The sequence below is a fragment of the Anas platyrhynchos genome, chromosome 5 (assembly GCF_047663525.1).
Source record: "Anas platyrhynchos isolate ZD024472 breed Pekin duck chromosome 5, IASCAAS_PekinDuck_T2T, whole genome shotgun sequence".
Taxonomy (NCBI): Eukaryota; Metazoa; Chordata; class Aves; order Anseriformes; family Anatidae; genus Anas; species Anas platyrhynchos.
This window is the reverse complement of record NC_092591.1, coordinates 33,455,188-33,470,941: the sequence shown is the minus strand read 5'-3', so window position 1 is coordinate 33,470,941 and position 15,754 is coordinate 33,455,188. Positions and strand designations below refer to the sequence as shown.

Here is a 15,754-nt window from a genome sequence, read left to right as displayed (position 1 = left end):
CAAATGCTTTTTGTAATACTCTTCTCCTAGTACATTACTAAGACAGCCACCACAGTGACAAAGCCTTTGATATTTTAACAGTTTTTCTTACCTGGGCATCACAGCCACTTTCTAACACATTTAAGAAGGGTGGAACTGGTTCTAGAAATGGTTAAGTTCATAAATTCTTTACTTACCCATTAGATTTTTTTGTTTCAGACTGAAAAATCCAAAAATAATTATCCCAAAAATAAAATTTGGGAGAAGAAAAAATAATGCCTTCTGGTTCATATTCTTTTCAGATGAAGGAGGGCGATGTAATCTCTAAACTGGAAATCTGCCTTTCTGTCAACAAGGAAATAAAATACATATTTTGTACGACATATAAAAAAGATGATGTGATATTTTCATACACAATTTAAGACAGCAGAAGGACCTTTATGCCCTACTAAGCATTCTCTAAAGAAAAAGACTCATGTTTACACAGTCAAACCTAATAAACAAATAGCATGACCATTTAAAAGTATTAAAAAGAATTCCTCCTTTCTCAAAACAATGGACTGTGCATGAGCAAGTACTCCTCATTTCTCATGATTTAAAGCAGGTGTTCCCATTAACTAAACTCATCTACCCCTTTACACTGTGCAAAAGTAATAAAATAATTTAGAATTAGAAATGTTATTTTTTTTTTAAATCTTGCTTTTTAAGAGTCTGGGAGTACAGTTTTCTGGAACCTGCAACAGGCCTAACTGCAAATCTAAGGATGAGAGTCTTCCTCTCCGCTGAAGCTTCCAATGCATAAAAATAAATCAATATTCAGTGCAGCAGAAACTCTTCTACATTCCAGCAGAGAATTCTAACTACTAACAATTGATTAATTCTCTCATTCTCTCTCTCCTAAAGAGACTGCAGAGTATGCATGTGCTGCTGTTGCTGCTGCAGCAGAAGTCCCCCAAAATGGTGCATCATGGCAGGAAGTATGTAGAAGGAGGGAAGGCCAATGCAGTGCAACACTCAAGGTATCTCCTCTACTCTACTCATTTGTTACGTCCCCATGTACTTCCTGGAGATAGAGCTCTCTAAATTTCTCCATGCAGTCTTACTCTGTTGCTCCCTTACAAATCTCTTCATCAGCATGTTTTTAATTACTTTTTATTCGAAATAGCGAAAATAAGTGCAAAACCATAACTGCTTGCAAACTTGACTTTTTATTTCTGTCCTATAAAGAGTGCATCATAAAAAAGTCAAGTAACATTGTCGTCTTTTTTTTTTTCTTTTGATTTTTGATTTTTTTTTTAACCTTTAAGCTGCTGGCAATAAAAAAATAATCCTCACCTGATTTCTTGAGGCTACGACTCCAGGTTTTTCTGTTTTACAAAGATGCAACAGGACCACTATGGAAGTTATTTGGGGTCCCCCCTGCAGTGTTGATGTACATAAACCCCAGCTGCCAAAATGGAAATGGGTTTCTTGTGTGCTCTGAGACAGCAGTAGGCTCATCTACTAGTAATAGTAGGTTATTATAGCACTGAAAATGCACTTGCACATAGAGACACTTTCAGGGCTGAGGGGTGATTATTGTATCCCACATCAATATCAGGATTATCTTCAGACTCATACACTTAGCAGCATTACTAATCATTAATTCTCTCTTTGTGTAAGCATGACCTTAGAAATGAAGAAGGATAACTACTCAGTATCTCTAACCTGTATACATCAACATGAACAAATCTGCAGCTGCATATTTTAACTATATCCTTGTGTCTACATTAAACTGTTACAATATTCATTCAAATGAACACAGTATTTTTACGCACTATGGCATTTCGCCAATATTTTTGCATTTTCTTATTTGCAAAAGACCATTGTGAAGACTACAAGAAAATGTAGGTGTTGATCTTTTCCTTTAACTTTTTCTTCACTGTATGTCAATTCTCCCTTTACCATGTGATCTACTGGTTTCTTATAAATCAAGCACTGTTTTCAAAGCCTGCTGAAGTCAGTCAGATTGGTCATTGATCTTATCAGGTCCAAGACAAAGTGATTTTTTTTTTTCCCAGAAGTGGTGTAGATATGGAAGACCACATCTACAATTTCACACCATGTAGCAACTAAAATAAATTAGACTAAATAATTCTGTACAAGGAACCCTTCTTAGAGTATGCTTAGGAGAAAAAGGTTGGGTTTTAGTTACCCGATATACTGTCACCTCAGGGTAGTTGTTATCATACTTGTCTCAGGAATCAGAAATTTTACCATATTTAGATATTTTTATCACGTATAGATGTTAAACAACAGTTACAGAATATAGGATCTGCCAGAAGGCACATTTTGTGTTGAAACATGTCAGTGAGTTACCAAAGGCAAATGGGAGAGAGAGACCTCCTTGAGGCAAGAAGCTCATCAAACCCAGTAGACAACTCTACTGGAAGCAAAAGAATCCTTATTCAGGAGAATGGCCACACAATAAGGATGAATAGAATGAGCTCAAAAGTGACAGACTAAATCTGTCTGGACCACTTGGAAATCTTCAAAATGCAGACTAGCTGTAATAGCTATCATGTTCCATGAAGAAGTGAGTGAGGTCAATGTGACAATTCAGAGAAGCTGCTACCTGAAGGTGAAGTCCGAAGGCTACTTCTCAAAGTGTTTTCTGATGGAAGATCCCAGTATGGGGTTCTGTGTAACACAAGGTCTTCAATGATGTAAAACATGTAAGGAAAAACCTGAGACATAACAAGGAAAGAAAATTATGAGAACCATTTTGTCAGAAGAAGGATAAATAACCTGGAAATTAAAAAGGAAAACAAAACAAAACAAAACAAAACAAACAAACAAACAAAAACCTTTGTAATGCATTCACAGTGTCAGTAGATCTGATGAACTTTTTCTCCAATTACTTCAATTAACATCTTTTACATTTGTAGTTGTAAAAGGAAATGAATGAATACTTTCGTTTGCATTTTACCTCATCCTGCCTTGAATTAAGTGTAAATGGGTACTTAGGCAAGTCCCCATTACAAGGCAGTCCGCAGCCAAGGTGTGGTGAATATATCAACACAATATCTTTTAACAAATACCCTAGTTTTGGTGAACCCAAAGGGTAGCAGGATGGGCCAGCAAAGGCAAGGCAGAAAGATAGTACCATAGGACTTGAAAAAAAGGTAGAAATGTCCTCTAACTAAATATTAACAACAAGAAGTCAGAGATCTAAATGCCTCTTTGAGCTAACATATCACAGATGAGATGAGAATATAGTTAAAAAAAATACAGGGCATTAACCTGTTTTGACCTTGTTACATGCTGTAGTGTTTTTTGGTTTTTTGTTTTGTTTTGTTTTTAATGAAAAGTATAACATTTTATATATAGATAATAGATAGAAAATTTATAACAGCCCTACACTGCACAGTTGGTTTTTGATGTTCTTCAGATCACATCATTGTAAGTCACCATACATAGCTAGCTACTGCTTACTGTTTTGAGCTCTGCATGTCTTACTGGAGTCTGCAGATTTCATTAGGATTTTAATTATTATTTTTTTCTTGGACATTAATAAACTGTAAACAAGGTAGTAAGGGGAATGATCCTCAGAACCATTTAATGTAAAACCATTTCAGAAGCATTTTATCAGGTTATGAGATCGAGGCCTGTCAGTTAACCAGAATTTAATTCCTTCCACACACATCCAGCTAACTTATCACTTTGTAGCTTAGCCAAAACATGCTGCTATGTCAACTGCTTTATACAATTCTAAGTCTACTATAACAATTTCATCACCTTAAACAACCAAAATAAACAAAAATAAGTCAGTTTGCACAACACAAAGTCTTTATGAGAGCACAACCAGAGCAATTGTTCAAGCAAAGAGTGGTAGCATATGGGGAACAGATTACTGTAGTTACAGTGTTAATCATGTCATGTGCAGGTAGGACAAGAAAAAGGCCTTAAGCCTATAATCATATGCATACTTGACAGAGCATATCGCATACAGGTTGAAGTTCTTCCTCCTGCCTGGCAGGCTTATTCCTAGGTACAGACACTGAAGGAGTAGATTGTTGCCTGTAACAGGTATCAATGATATCCTGTTTCGTCCTTGTACTGTTAAAACTGATTTATAATAGCATTCCCTAATTCTTCTCCTGGAACTGTGGAACCATTTTAATTGAAAAATCTGCAGTTTTGAAAGTTGAAGGGTTTTTTCAGTCTTAATAAAACAAAACAAAACAAAAAAACAGTCTGGAAAACAGCACTGTGGTACTTTTACAAACAATTAGAAGTCCTATAATTGGAAATACTGCATAACATTAAGTCAACATGTAAGGCACCAATTACCCAAGTATAGAAATACACCCATGCAAATATTTGTGTGTGTGCATGTATATTTATATGTGTGCATTTTTAAACTATATGTATGTTTATATGTATATATATACACACATATATACATATAGCTCAGGAATCCATTAATATCAGTTATACTGGCGTATTATTTGCTCCAAGTAAACCAACTGAGTAGGTTGATAAGTCTCCTGGTGATAAACTTACAAAGGTGTGTCTCAAGACACCTTTTTGGCAAAGGCAGACCTTGGTTACAGCTGAGCATATGTGTGAGTGTCTGCACTCTACCCAATGCAATGATAAGTTGGACTTTACAGATTAAAAGAATGAAATGACAACAATACTTACGTGTGTTCCTGATACATTTGAAGCCAGAGGTGAAAAAGGTACCAGTAAGGCAGCCCTGTGGAAGGCAGGGAAAATCTCTGTAAACAGATAACATTCTCAGTAGCTGGGCCACATTCTCTACTTAAACTCTGTTAATCCCTTCAAAAAGACAACTGTAAATATATGCATACCAATACGTATGTGGGTACATAGCAGGTAAGGAGGGGATGACGTATAGAAAGCCCCTGAACAGCCAATATAAAAAATGAACAGGAAAAACAAGTTCTGAGCATACTGTTTTAACATGGTGAAACGCCACTTGCTTACCCAAATTCACAGGCTCCCCATTCCCATCGAACTCATGGATGGACAGGAAGGAAGGAGAGGCCAGCAACTGGAGTCTCAGCAAGTAGGCTTTCCTGCTCCATGAAGAGGAAAATAATTAGTGGATTAGAAACTTTCAGCGGGCTGCAGATAGTCAAGGGCTCATTGCATGAAGATCAACATCATCTGGGTCATTTTGCTGACAAGAGTCGGGGTCTGGCATCATCTCACTTGCAGCAGCAGCAATGGCTGAAAGTTGTTACAATCCTAGAATATCCCAAATTGGAAGGGGCCTACAAAGGAGCACCGAGTCCAATTCCTGGCTCCATACAGGACCACCCTCAAATCAAAACATTTATGAAAGTGTTGTACAAACACTTCTTAAACTCCAGCAGGCTGGATGCCATGACCACATCCCTTGGGGAGCCTGTTCCAGTGCCCAACCACCCCGTCGCGGTCAAGAACCTTTCCCTAACCCCCAGCTTGACCCTCCCCTGTCCCAGCTCCATGCCATTCCCTCAGGTCCTGTCACTGTCCCCAGAGAGCAGAGCTCAGCGCCTGCCCCTCCGCTCCCCTGGTGAGGGAGCTGCAGGCCGCCATGAGGCCTCCCCTCAGCCTGCTCTGCTCTGGGCTGAGCAAACCAAGTGACATACATTATCCCCTCCACACCCTTTGCCATCTTTATTGCTCTCCTTTGGACAATCTCTAATAGATTTAGGCTTTTCTTATTGTGACACATGAAACTTTACACAGCACTCAAGTTGAGGCTCTACCAGCACAGATCAGAGTGGGATGATCCCTTCCCCTGACCAGCTAGCAAAGCTGCATGCTCTTTCTGCACCCCAGGATACTGTTGGCCCTTTTGGCAACCAGGACACACTTCTGACTCATATTCAACTTGCCATTGACCAGAAACCCCAGATCCCTTTCCATGGGGCTGCTTTCTAGCCTCTTGTCTCCCAGTCTGTAGGCATATTCATGAATTGCACCATCTCTTGTGCAGAAGCCAGCATTTGTTTGTGTTACGTGTGAGGAGTAATGTAGGACCTGGACTGGGGACTACTGAGGAAGAGTCTGAGAGGAAAATCCTACAGAGACGCACATTTCATTGAAGTGAGGCATTTAATTCACCACCGTGGTCATTCTCAGACTTCCATTACCACACCAGGTTTCCTTCTGGCCTCAGGAACGGTAGTGCTACCTTCCTCACAGCCAGCATTAAATTCTTCATTATTCTCATTACGTCACCATTTTATGTCTATCTTCTAGCTTCTTCTCCATTTTGTCCCATGAAATCTGCCTGACATCTGCCCGTCTTGCCTTCAAAGGCTTTTCTTTACTTGTAATTTCTCATGCAGTATTAAAAGTTCAACTTTAACTTCTAATCAGTCATAGTGCTACTCCCTGCTAAAGATAAATAACTTCTGTTATTTCCCCTTCAACCTTCCCTCTTTAGAAGGAGTTTCTGAAGCGCCTACAAATCTAGTGTATTTTTCACCTAAAATCACTCCTTAAAATTCTGCTTTTCTGAGATGCCAACACCAGTCCGGCTGCCAATGTGCTAAGACTATTACCAACTGGCACACAAAAGAGCAAGTGAAAAGAAGAGCCATTTGGGGGATGAAAAGAACCAAAGCAAGGAGAGAAAAAGAGGACATGGAAAAAGGCAGCACAGCCTGACAGAAAAACTCCCAGAGAGGCAGGGAACTGTAACCTGAGGACGAGCGGAGGAGCTGGTGCCATGGGAAATAGAAACACAGTGTAACCTGCTCATATGATGCTGTGGGAAAGGAAGGCTGAGAAAAGGAGTGGACGAGACAAAAAGAATAGTTCAGTGAGGATTCAGAATAAATACAAGGAAATTAGTACATAAAAGAATATGCAAAACAATCCAATAAAATACCACAGACTTTTAAAGAGGAATGAGTTTAAATGCATTGTGGTCATGAACACACACCTTACCATAGACCTGAGTTGTCTCTTGTTTACTTCCTGTACTTGTATCCAGAAAGGTCACGGGGTTTTGATTTATTTATTTAAGTATGGCCACTTCCCATAGATATTTCCAGTGAAGGAACAGTGAAGAATAGCTCTTTCTGTAGGATGGGCAGCTGGGAGCCAGGTGCAGTAACAAGATGGCCAGCATGACAGGGCCTCACCGGCCTGAACACATCCCCACCACCCCTGAACAGCAAAGGCCTGGAGATGGTGGCCAGTTCAACCAGGAGACCAGATCATCAGGGCAGGCTGTGGTGACATGGGCCTGCAGGTGGGGATAGGGCCGGGCAGGGTGGTGGGGAGCTGGAGCCCGGCCCTGCTGCACCTTGCTGAGGCAGCAGCTGACAGCCCTGGGGGCTGACATGGGGTCCTGGGCAGAGTGAGGGGAGCCCCGGCGGGTGGGCAGGGTTAGTCAGAGCCCCGTTTGTGCTCTCAGGCCCTGCTTGTGTTCTCTTTATGAGAACAAAATATACCCCTTCTGTGTGGTTATACCTGGTAATGGCTGCAGGGCCTTCTTATCTAAACCGTTAATTCAAAATCCTAAACACATATCAACTGCCAGTGAAACCACTGCAATACCAGTCGTGGGAGAGCAACCTCCACCACTCTTTCTCCTAGGGAATTTAGATGTGCTTAAGAAATTTGCTAAGAATGAAGAAAGGGAGAAAAAATACACAAGAAAAGCTTAGAACATGGTGCACTCTTGTTTCACGGGACACAGGGCCTCAGAATCCCTCTGCTTTTCTTATTGTATCATTAACTAGGTTTCTGGCTTCTTGCACGTCTTACAGTTCCTTCTCATATTTATCTTCTCAATTACTTCCAGTAATAGCAATGTCTTCCTTGCAATTCAGGTCTACCCACCTCTCTCCCTTCTGCTTTTCACATCCCTGTGTAAACTTGATTCACTCTTTCTAGCTGTTTCACATGGAACAGCATAGACCAATGTTTATTCGCAAGTTCCTGTTGCTTAACACATGGGCCCCTGGCAACCTCCTGGGTGCTGTTCATCTAGTTATATCCCACTTGTATTCCCTCCACTAGTATCCCTGTGCCATAACTGATGAGAGTGATGATCTCTCATCATTTTCTACTCTTCAGTGCATACAAAGTGTCCCTGCTAAAATTATTTTTCTTTTTTTTTTTTGCTCCCATCTCTTCCAGCTGTGCCTGTCATTCGAGTGTAGTATCCTCACTTTCAGGTTCCAACACCATTTTGACCAAAACCATACCTCTAATCTCATGTCCTCCAACTTTCCTTTTTGTTCTTCCCCCAAGACTCCTGTACAGGAATCATGTTCAAATACATACACTCATGTTTGGTGCCTACACTTTAACAGAATTTCTTCTGAAATAGCCTGACAAAACTGTGTATATGCATTTGTCTCTTTCTACAAGAATCTAGACCTATTTTTCCTTTCCTTTCGTGTCTCTTTTGTGTTGCAGGATAAGATGTTTGTCAGAAAGATTGTTTTAGTTTGTTTCCAGGAAACATGTTCCTACATCTTACACTATGGCACATGAAGCATCAAGTATTAAGAAGTTAGGAAATAGTAGGGTTAAAATAGTGTGCAAGCTGCATCACAGAAAGCATAAGATGAAGTATCTACTGGCTTTAAGCATCACAATCTTGAAACTAAAGACCTTACATTTCAAAGTATTTAACATTACAGTACACTCTAAGTTCAAAATAGTCTTTCTGATCCAGTTACAGATATGAATGCTTAAAAGATATGCAAATCTGCTTCTGGAATCTGTTTCAGTACTGAGAAAATGGAGAAAAGTCAATGAAAATATAGTTGCCTCACACCATATGGGAATATTCTGGCAGATAAACTCTCATCATAAAACCTCTTGCCTGATTCATTGCACAACTTCCTTTTTCTGCTGCAGATAGCAAGGATCCTACTGCACAGCCCTATAGCACCTCAAGAGCAACATCCATCTCCTTTGAACTGGGTGTGTCACATTGTGTGTAATATCCTGTTTCTTTGGAGAAAAAAAAAAAAAAAAAAAAGCATTGAAAAACTACTGAAAAATGTCTTAATGCAGCATTGTAACAACATGCACAAAAATCATTGTCAGTGGTGAATCATTTAGCTCCCTTGACCAGTCTTGTAATACTCACTCTGATGGAATAACCAACACAGTGGCAGCAGGTTATCTTCTGAACAAACCTGGTGTTGGTAAGGGTGAGACCCAAGCTCATCAGAATTGTCTGCTGACAGTAACAAAATGGCAGGACTCTGGGGCATTGGATGCCACTGCTGGCACTGGTGCAGAGCGGTCCCTTGCACAGCTTGACCCTGCTTCCCTTGCCATCAGCGTGGCCTGCCTGGAGTCTTCCCCTCCCAGTACCCCCAGTGCCACCTCCCTGCACCCCACTCCCCAGCAGCCCTCAAACACTGCATTCCCTTCCTACTAGACATGCATTGGTGTGGGCACCAGTGCTTCTCCATCAGCCCCCACTCCAGGTGGGGCCCCCTTCTTCCCCAGACCCTGTTTCGAGTCCTCAGGCTTTTAACCCAGTCTCCAGCAGATCCTCACCTCCAAAAGGCATCCTTGTATCGTTCCCTGTCAGTTTGCCCAGCAAATCCTGTTTTCCAGCTTCCCAGACACCCGTCAGATCTCACCCTGATGCCGGTGTTCAGTCTTCCCATGCACGAGCCAGGTCTTTGCTGGCTCCCCCGGCCAAACTCCTCCCTTCATCTCAGTCAGTCTCACAGCCCCCCACACCAACCGCAATTCTGAGCCCTGCTCATCAGATCTCTCTTTCCTTCCTCTTCCAAGCCTCCCACACAGCCCTGCTGCTGCTCCCGTATTTAGCTCATTCCAGGCTCTGCTCTCCAGCTCCTCTAGCAATTTTAGTACCTCTCAAACTACACTGACACATTTTCCTTTCCATTCCCTCCCACATCAATTTTCACACTGCTCATCAAGACAGTTTCTTTCCACTGATTTCTTTCTTTCAATCTATTTTGCCAGCGATCCCCTACACTTTCCAAAAACATCTTGCTCATGCTTGCCTTGTTATTTAAATTGGGTGGCTTACTTCTCAATTTACTTCTCTGTGCCACCACAATTAAGCAAAGGTTTCACTGAGAATATACAATATCCCCTTAACCTCATTTTCAAGTGCTTTTTCCAAGGCCTGCAAAGTACCTGGAATTCTCAGGGGAAAGGTCACCAGAACCATTCAATGTGACAAAATAAAAAAGATCACTGTTTCCAAAACAGCCTGTATAAAAATCTATAAAATATTTTTGCTTAAAGGCTTTTAAAAAATAATATCCTGAGGCAGATATCCAGCATGGAAATTTTCTGTTTAAACACTTGAAATTTGACAGAATCCTATGCAGCTGTAAACTGTATTGAAATGAGATGAATCAAGATGTGCATTGACCATAGCAAAGCCAGAAAACGAATGAGAGCCTCTCTCTCAGTTTCAGACACCAGAACCCTTGTAGCATTAACTTTTAGCTGGGTGTTCAACACTCCTGTTCTTTGGAGAGATTAAAGAATGAAAAATAGACTGCCAAAATGCCTCTGTATTATTTCAAAAGCTAAATAATAATGTCCCAATTTATTTCTTGAGATTCAATAGCAATTTCTAAACACATAAATGAAAAAAACACCACCACACACATACACACAAAAAAATAATCAAAGAAATCTTCCTTTTTGATTTAGCTACACTATGAAAATGAAGGTAACATGAAAAGCTACTGACAATCCAATTTTACCAATCAGACAACCTCAGTGGAGATTACCACCACTCAGAGGAATGAAAAAATAGACAACAAAGATTCAGAGAAAGAAAGAGCAGGCCAAAGAGATATATTAATTCCTTTTATGGCTGGGTCTGCAAAGGAAAGGCAGAAAGGTTTTATCCTCTCCTTACCTGAACTTCAAGTCTGGGCAAAGTGTTTCTGCATCCCCACAGTTGCCTTCCCAGGGGAGCATCGGAAACACTCTGCATATGCAGGATTTGTTGTCTTTTTGATTGAATGCCCGGCAAAAAGATGCAAGTGCTTCCCTGTGAATGTTTAGGTGGGCATCTCCTGTTGCACATCACAAAGCAATGTGCTGTGTCTGTCTCTGAGTGTAATAGCAGCATTTAACCACTCCCTGTGTATGGTCTACAGGAGCTGTCGGAGCCTGCCAAGTGCTTCAACAGCAGTCTGCCAAGAGGCTGCCTGCTAAGCAACCAAGAGGGAGGATGGTTGGGAATATGAGGGTAAAGGTAATTTGGTTGAGGGCGACTGTGATGTGATAACGTGTATTTCTGTAGATGAGGAACAAGAGGAAGCAGCAACTCAAACCCAACGGACTCTCTGCAAGTAGACTCCAATAAACCCTGGGAACTGGCAGGTAAGTTCTCATGGGAAACATGGCTAAGGCAGAAGGAATTCAGTAGAGTTGGCAGTTCCTTAAAGAAATGATGCTTAGGGTACAAGCACAAACAATCCCACACTGTAGGAGGATAGGAAGTATGGTCAGAGACCAATTTGGCTAAGCAACACGGTCTTCAATGACCTGAAACACAAGAAGGAAATGTACAGAAAGTGGAAACCAGGTCAAACTGCTAAGGACAGGTATGAAAGAATAACACAAGATGCTGAAAAAAAAAAGTCAGAAAGGATAAAGCATGAATTTAACTGCAAAAAACAATGGGCATAACAGATAGCAAGAAAACATATCTCTAAGGAAAAGAAAAACCTAATGATAAATCTCTTGCAGAAGGCTAAAGTGCATTTTGCATCACTTTTCAAAAAAGGGTGATGTATAATCATATAACTAAACTCAGTTGAGATAGACTCCACCTAAAATAGGAAAATAACAGGTCTGACAATAATTGAGACTGCAGATCACTTCACATCCTCAGGTATGTCTCTACAGTACCTCTCCAGAAGGCCTCTCTATTGGTCATTGACTGTACTGACCAAGTCTCCCTCGATTCTGCTAGGAACCTAAACCCCAGCACAGATACAGATGGCTATTTTATAGGTAGTTAAAGTTAGGTGAAATTAATCCTATCCATAGCAAAGGCTGAGTAAGTGCACATGAGGATACCTTGAGAACACAGTGAAGCAAATTCAGAGCTGCTAGCTTCCTCTCTGAAAACTCACAGAAGTCACATGAGAAAACAGAAGAGCTGAACAGAGCGCTCATCTTTAAAAAGCCAAGGAACCAGGAAGAGAACAATTCTGGAAAAATACTGGAATAAGTAACAAAAAAAAAATATGCATAAACTGGTAGAGGAGAAGCAGGTCATATAATATATTTTAATTTTAATGCTATTGATATTGAAGGATAACATTTTTGTAAGTAAATTATGAAAAAGTGAAATTACTTTAGATAGAGTGCAAAACTACTTAGAAAAATTATTAGGTTTTAATAATTTAGCTTTAAACTCAAAAAAATGTAATGTGACCAGGTACTTTTTCATTAAGGACTTGGATAAAGGAACCTTGTAGATACTAAAAAGCCTAGATGAATAACACACACATTGCATGATATGTTAAATTCACAATGCTCTTGACAAGAGAAAAAACCTATAGGAGAAAAAACAGTGCAGTGCACTTGTTTTTACAAGTGGGACATTCTGAGTCAAAACAATAGTTTGTAAAGATGCGGGATTGCTAACCAGCAATTAGACAGCCATTCTGCCAAACAGGGATAAAGGAGGAGTAGTAAATACATTAATACGCGTTATATGTATGTATTAATGTTACACTGCTACAAGAATGCAAACTGCATATTAGGAAGATAAACTAGTTTGCTTGTAAGATGAAGTAGGGAATCTTCCTATTACATTTCTGGCTAGCAGAAAGTAAAGAAAATAGGCAGGTGTCTGAAGGCAGGACAGGATGGAAGGAATGATGGAAGGACGGACAGGAAGACAGGAGGACAGAAGGAAGGATGGAATGAAGGTTGGTTTAAAGAATTGAGGTTTCTTGGTCTAAAGAACAGAAGGCCAAGTGAACACATTAAAATGCTCATCTACATAAGTCACTCATAAAGAGGCGGGGATAAAATTGTTTTTATCTGTAGTAGATATGAAGTGATGGGCTTAAAAAAACAGTAGCATGGAAGTTTACATTATGTATCAAGAAAATCTTATTAACAATAAAGATAATGAAATAATTCCTTCATTTCCTAGGTACAACTGATCCTGTCTTGGAGCTCCAGAATGCACAAGATAACGTCTTGAGGTCTTTTTCAGCTTCCTTTTCTGTGTGGTTGATGCAGCTATATAATTTAGAAACCTTACCTTACCTCTCTAGACTAGATAAATTTATCAAGTTTTCATGCTAAATTATAGCAAGACAGATTGGTGTTTTGACATAGGGACTCAGAGAACCAGCAACACTTCTTCCAAAATTAGCATGATGCCACCTCTATTTTTTTTTTTGTACAGTACATCCTTTTAGCTCTCAAGAAATGCGGAGGGTTGTGGCAAAAAGACTGCTGTCTTCCAGAGTGCGTCAGAGATTCAGTGATTGTGCACAGCTTTTCCAAATGTCACAAGTGTGCCCATCTCTTTCACGGGGACTCCTAATGGAGTCTCATGGAGAAATAATCTCAGCTGCTCAAGTCTACCTTTCTGATGAGCTAAGCTGCAAACCACTAATAAGACACAGAGCACATTTGCCTCAGGGGACACTTACAATGATGAGACTGATGAGACATGGAAGAGTGCTAAATGGGGTGAAGTGACATGTGGGCAGAAAATATAGAGATATACTTTGTTAGTGGGCTGAAGAATCAGATTGCTGCTTTATCATCTCAAATTTTCCACGTGCTTGTTCTTTATATTAATCAAACTCCAAGTTCGTATTAATTTAATAAAGTATATTCACTTGGCAGAAGAGATTAAATTCCTTTTGCTTGTCTTCTGCCAAAGATCTAACTTGTCAATGTATAGATGTCCTTGGCCAAAGCACATCATATTGATGGCCATCAGAAATCAAATCTCAGAGGGCTGTTTGTTGTACTGATTCACTGCAGGAGCTTCTAGGACTCCATTGCCAGCGAAATACCAGTGTTAGTCACTACCCGCTTCGTCTCTGTAATTCACTTATGTAGACAAGTTCAAGTGATTTTATTTAAAAAAAAACATGGCCTCCTAAAGGAGTTTGGCTAACAGAAAAGTTATGTTTTTGACATTTTATAAAACATTTGAATCAGAAAACATATATTTGATACTGTTTTCTGACTTTCTGAATTTCTTCTGAATACCGCATTTGTCTGAAATACACAGGATGATTTGGTTCTTTTAAAATCAGTGTAATGTACAACCTAGCATGAAGCTCGGGCTTACCTAATATGTAATACTACCAGAGTCATACAATGGAAATACTGTTTTCACAAATTCACTATCCTACAGTTTTACACCAGGTAAACTTTTCAGACTTTTCTGAATCAAAACTTTGGTCCGTAGTGCACCTTGGATATGTCTGAGAAGGAAGCTGTGCAAAGGAACAAATAAACTAAAGCATTCCTGTATTCCATACAAATTTTAAAACTTTATACAGAGAGGGAATACCCTTCAATCTGAAGGAAGTCTGTCTGTGTTCCTGCCTCAGCACAGACCTTTCAACTAACTGCATCCATCTAAACTCACCATGCAATATCAGTGTTTGAGCTCCACAAGTGCCATTATAGCTGTACTCCTGAGCCCATCTTCCAGTGAAATTAAGGTGTAATAAAATGTAAGTTGGATATAAAGAAACTTAAAAATTCCAAAGTCTAAGTTCCAGCATGCAGAACAATGACTATAATGAGGGGAAGGTCCTGGTTATTTGCGGATAAACGATGCCCATGATATTTTCAGATAAGAGAGATTATGTGACATTGTAAACTGTTTTATAATATCAGTATTCTATAAGGATGCAAAGGTGAGAGGTGTTAATTTAAACCATTCTAATTAGTAGCAACAGTATCTAAAACTTAGTAATAATTAAGATAAATCACAGCTTCCCCACAACTTCTACTCCTCCAAAACGAAAAGAAGCAATAGCAGTGTCTGAGTTTAAGATAACTAACGTAGCCCTGGAAAAATATATCTACATGGAGCCCTGCATTAATAATCTCTGGAAAGGTCAGCAAACAAACAAACAAACAAAAGAAAATATTTTTTTTCTCTTACCTAACAGTAGTCATTACTGAACAGTTATAACTTTATTAGTTTTGAAATTATTAATGCTTCACTGATTTGTCCACGGACTCCAGTTCAGCCAAAATACGGCAATACAGTGAAAATAGAGCCTTTAATGGGACTATTCATAGTTATTTTAAAAATGAGACATGTTATCATGTTGTACAGCAAGAATACGGGTTGTACAACTGCAAGTAGGCATACAAAGGCCTGGGGCACAGTCACCTTGGCAGACTGGTGAATGTCTGTACGAATGAGGGAGGAAAATGGCAGATGCACTTTCAGTCAGAGTTAAATGGCACATTTAGAAGTGTCTCTTGCTTGATTGCAAAGGAGAGGAATGCTTAAACGTATTAAGCATGTCTGTGCTTTACATTTATGTGCTTATTCTGAGAACCTGCGAATACAGTTGACAAAAATTTCTAGCCACTGAAGCACTCCTAGCACACACATAGCCTGGGAGGAAGAAAAAAAAATCCTTCAATTTGATTTTCTTTGTTTCATGTTTAGAACTATTGGCATTTTTCAAAATATAAAATTAAAATAATAATAAAACAGAGAAAGAGAAATAGAAAAACAAACTAGTAATTAATCTGTATTCTCCATAAGCCTTAACATCCCCCTTTG

At 39.7% G+C, this 15,754-nt stretch overlaps 1 protein-coding gene and 1 long non-coding RNA gene across 13 annotated transcripts in view; one reads left to right on the top strand and one right to left on the bottom strand.

Annotated features, from left to right (window-relative positions):
• Positions 1-15,754, bottom strand: part of LOC101790054 (carbohydrate sulfotransferase 9) — a 35,007-nt gene that overhangs the window by 4,676 nt on the left and 14,577 nt on the right. For 4 of the 12 annotated variants that reach the window (XM_072038737.1, XM_072038736.1, XM_038179346.2 and 1 more), the window contains 4 exons: positions 4,972-5,063; positions 4,666-4,720; positions 2,594-2,705; positions 177-324 (listed from right to left, as the gene is read on the bottom strand). In XM_072038737.1, the coding sequence (XP_071894838.1) occupies positions 177-270 (94 nt within the window). In that variant the 5' untranslated portion in view covers positions 271-324; positions 2,594-2,705; positions 4,666-4,720; positions 4,972-5,063. Of the gene's footprint in view, positions 1-176; positions 325-2,593; positions 2,706-4,665; positions 4,743-4,971; positions 5,064-6,925; positions 8,290-9,513; positions 10,059-10,867; positions 11,152-15,754 lie in introns of those variants that run through there. The other 8 variants (XM_072038743.1, XM_072038741.1, XM_072038742.1 and 5 more) reach the window with 7 other exon arrangements.
• LOC106019953 (uncharacterized) lies at positions 347-13,981 on the top strand. Its single transcript, XR_002406220.4, has 3 exons — positions 347-998; positions 11,258-11,337; positions 13,130-13,981. It is a non-coding gene; the product is annotated as an uncharacterized lncRNA (long non-coding RNA).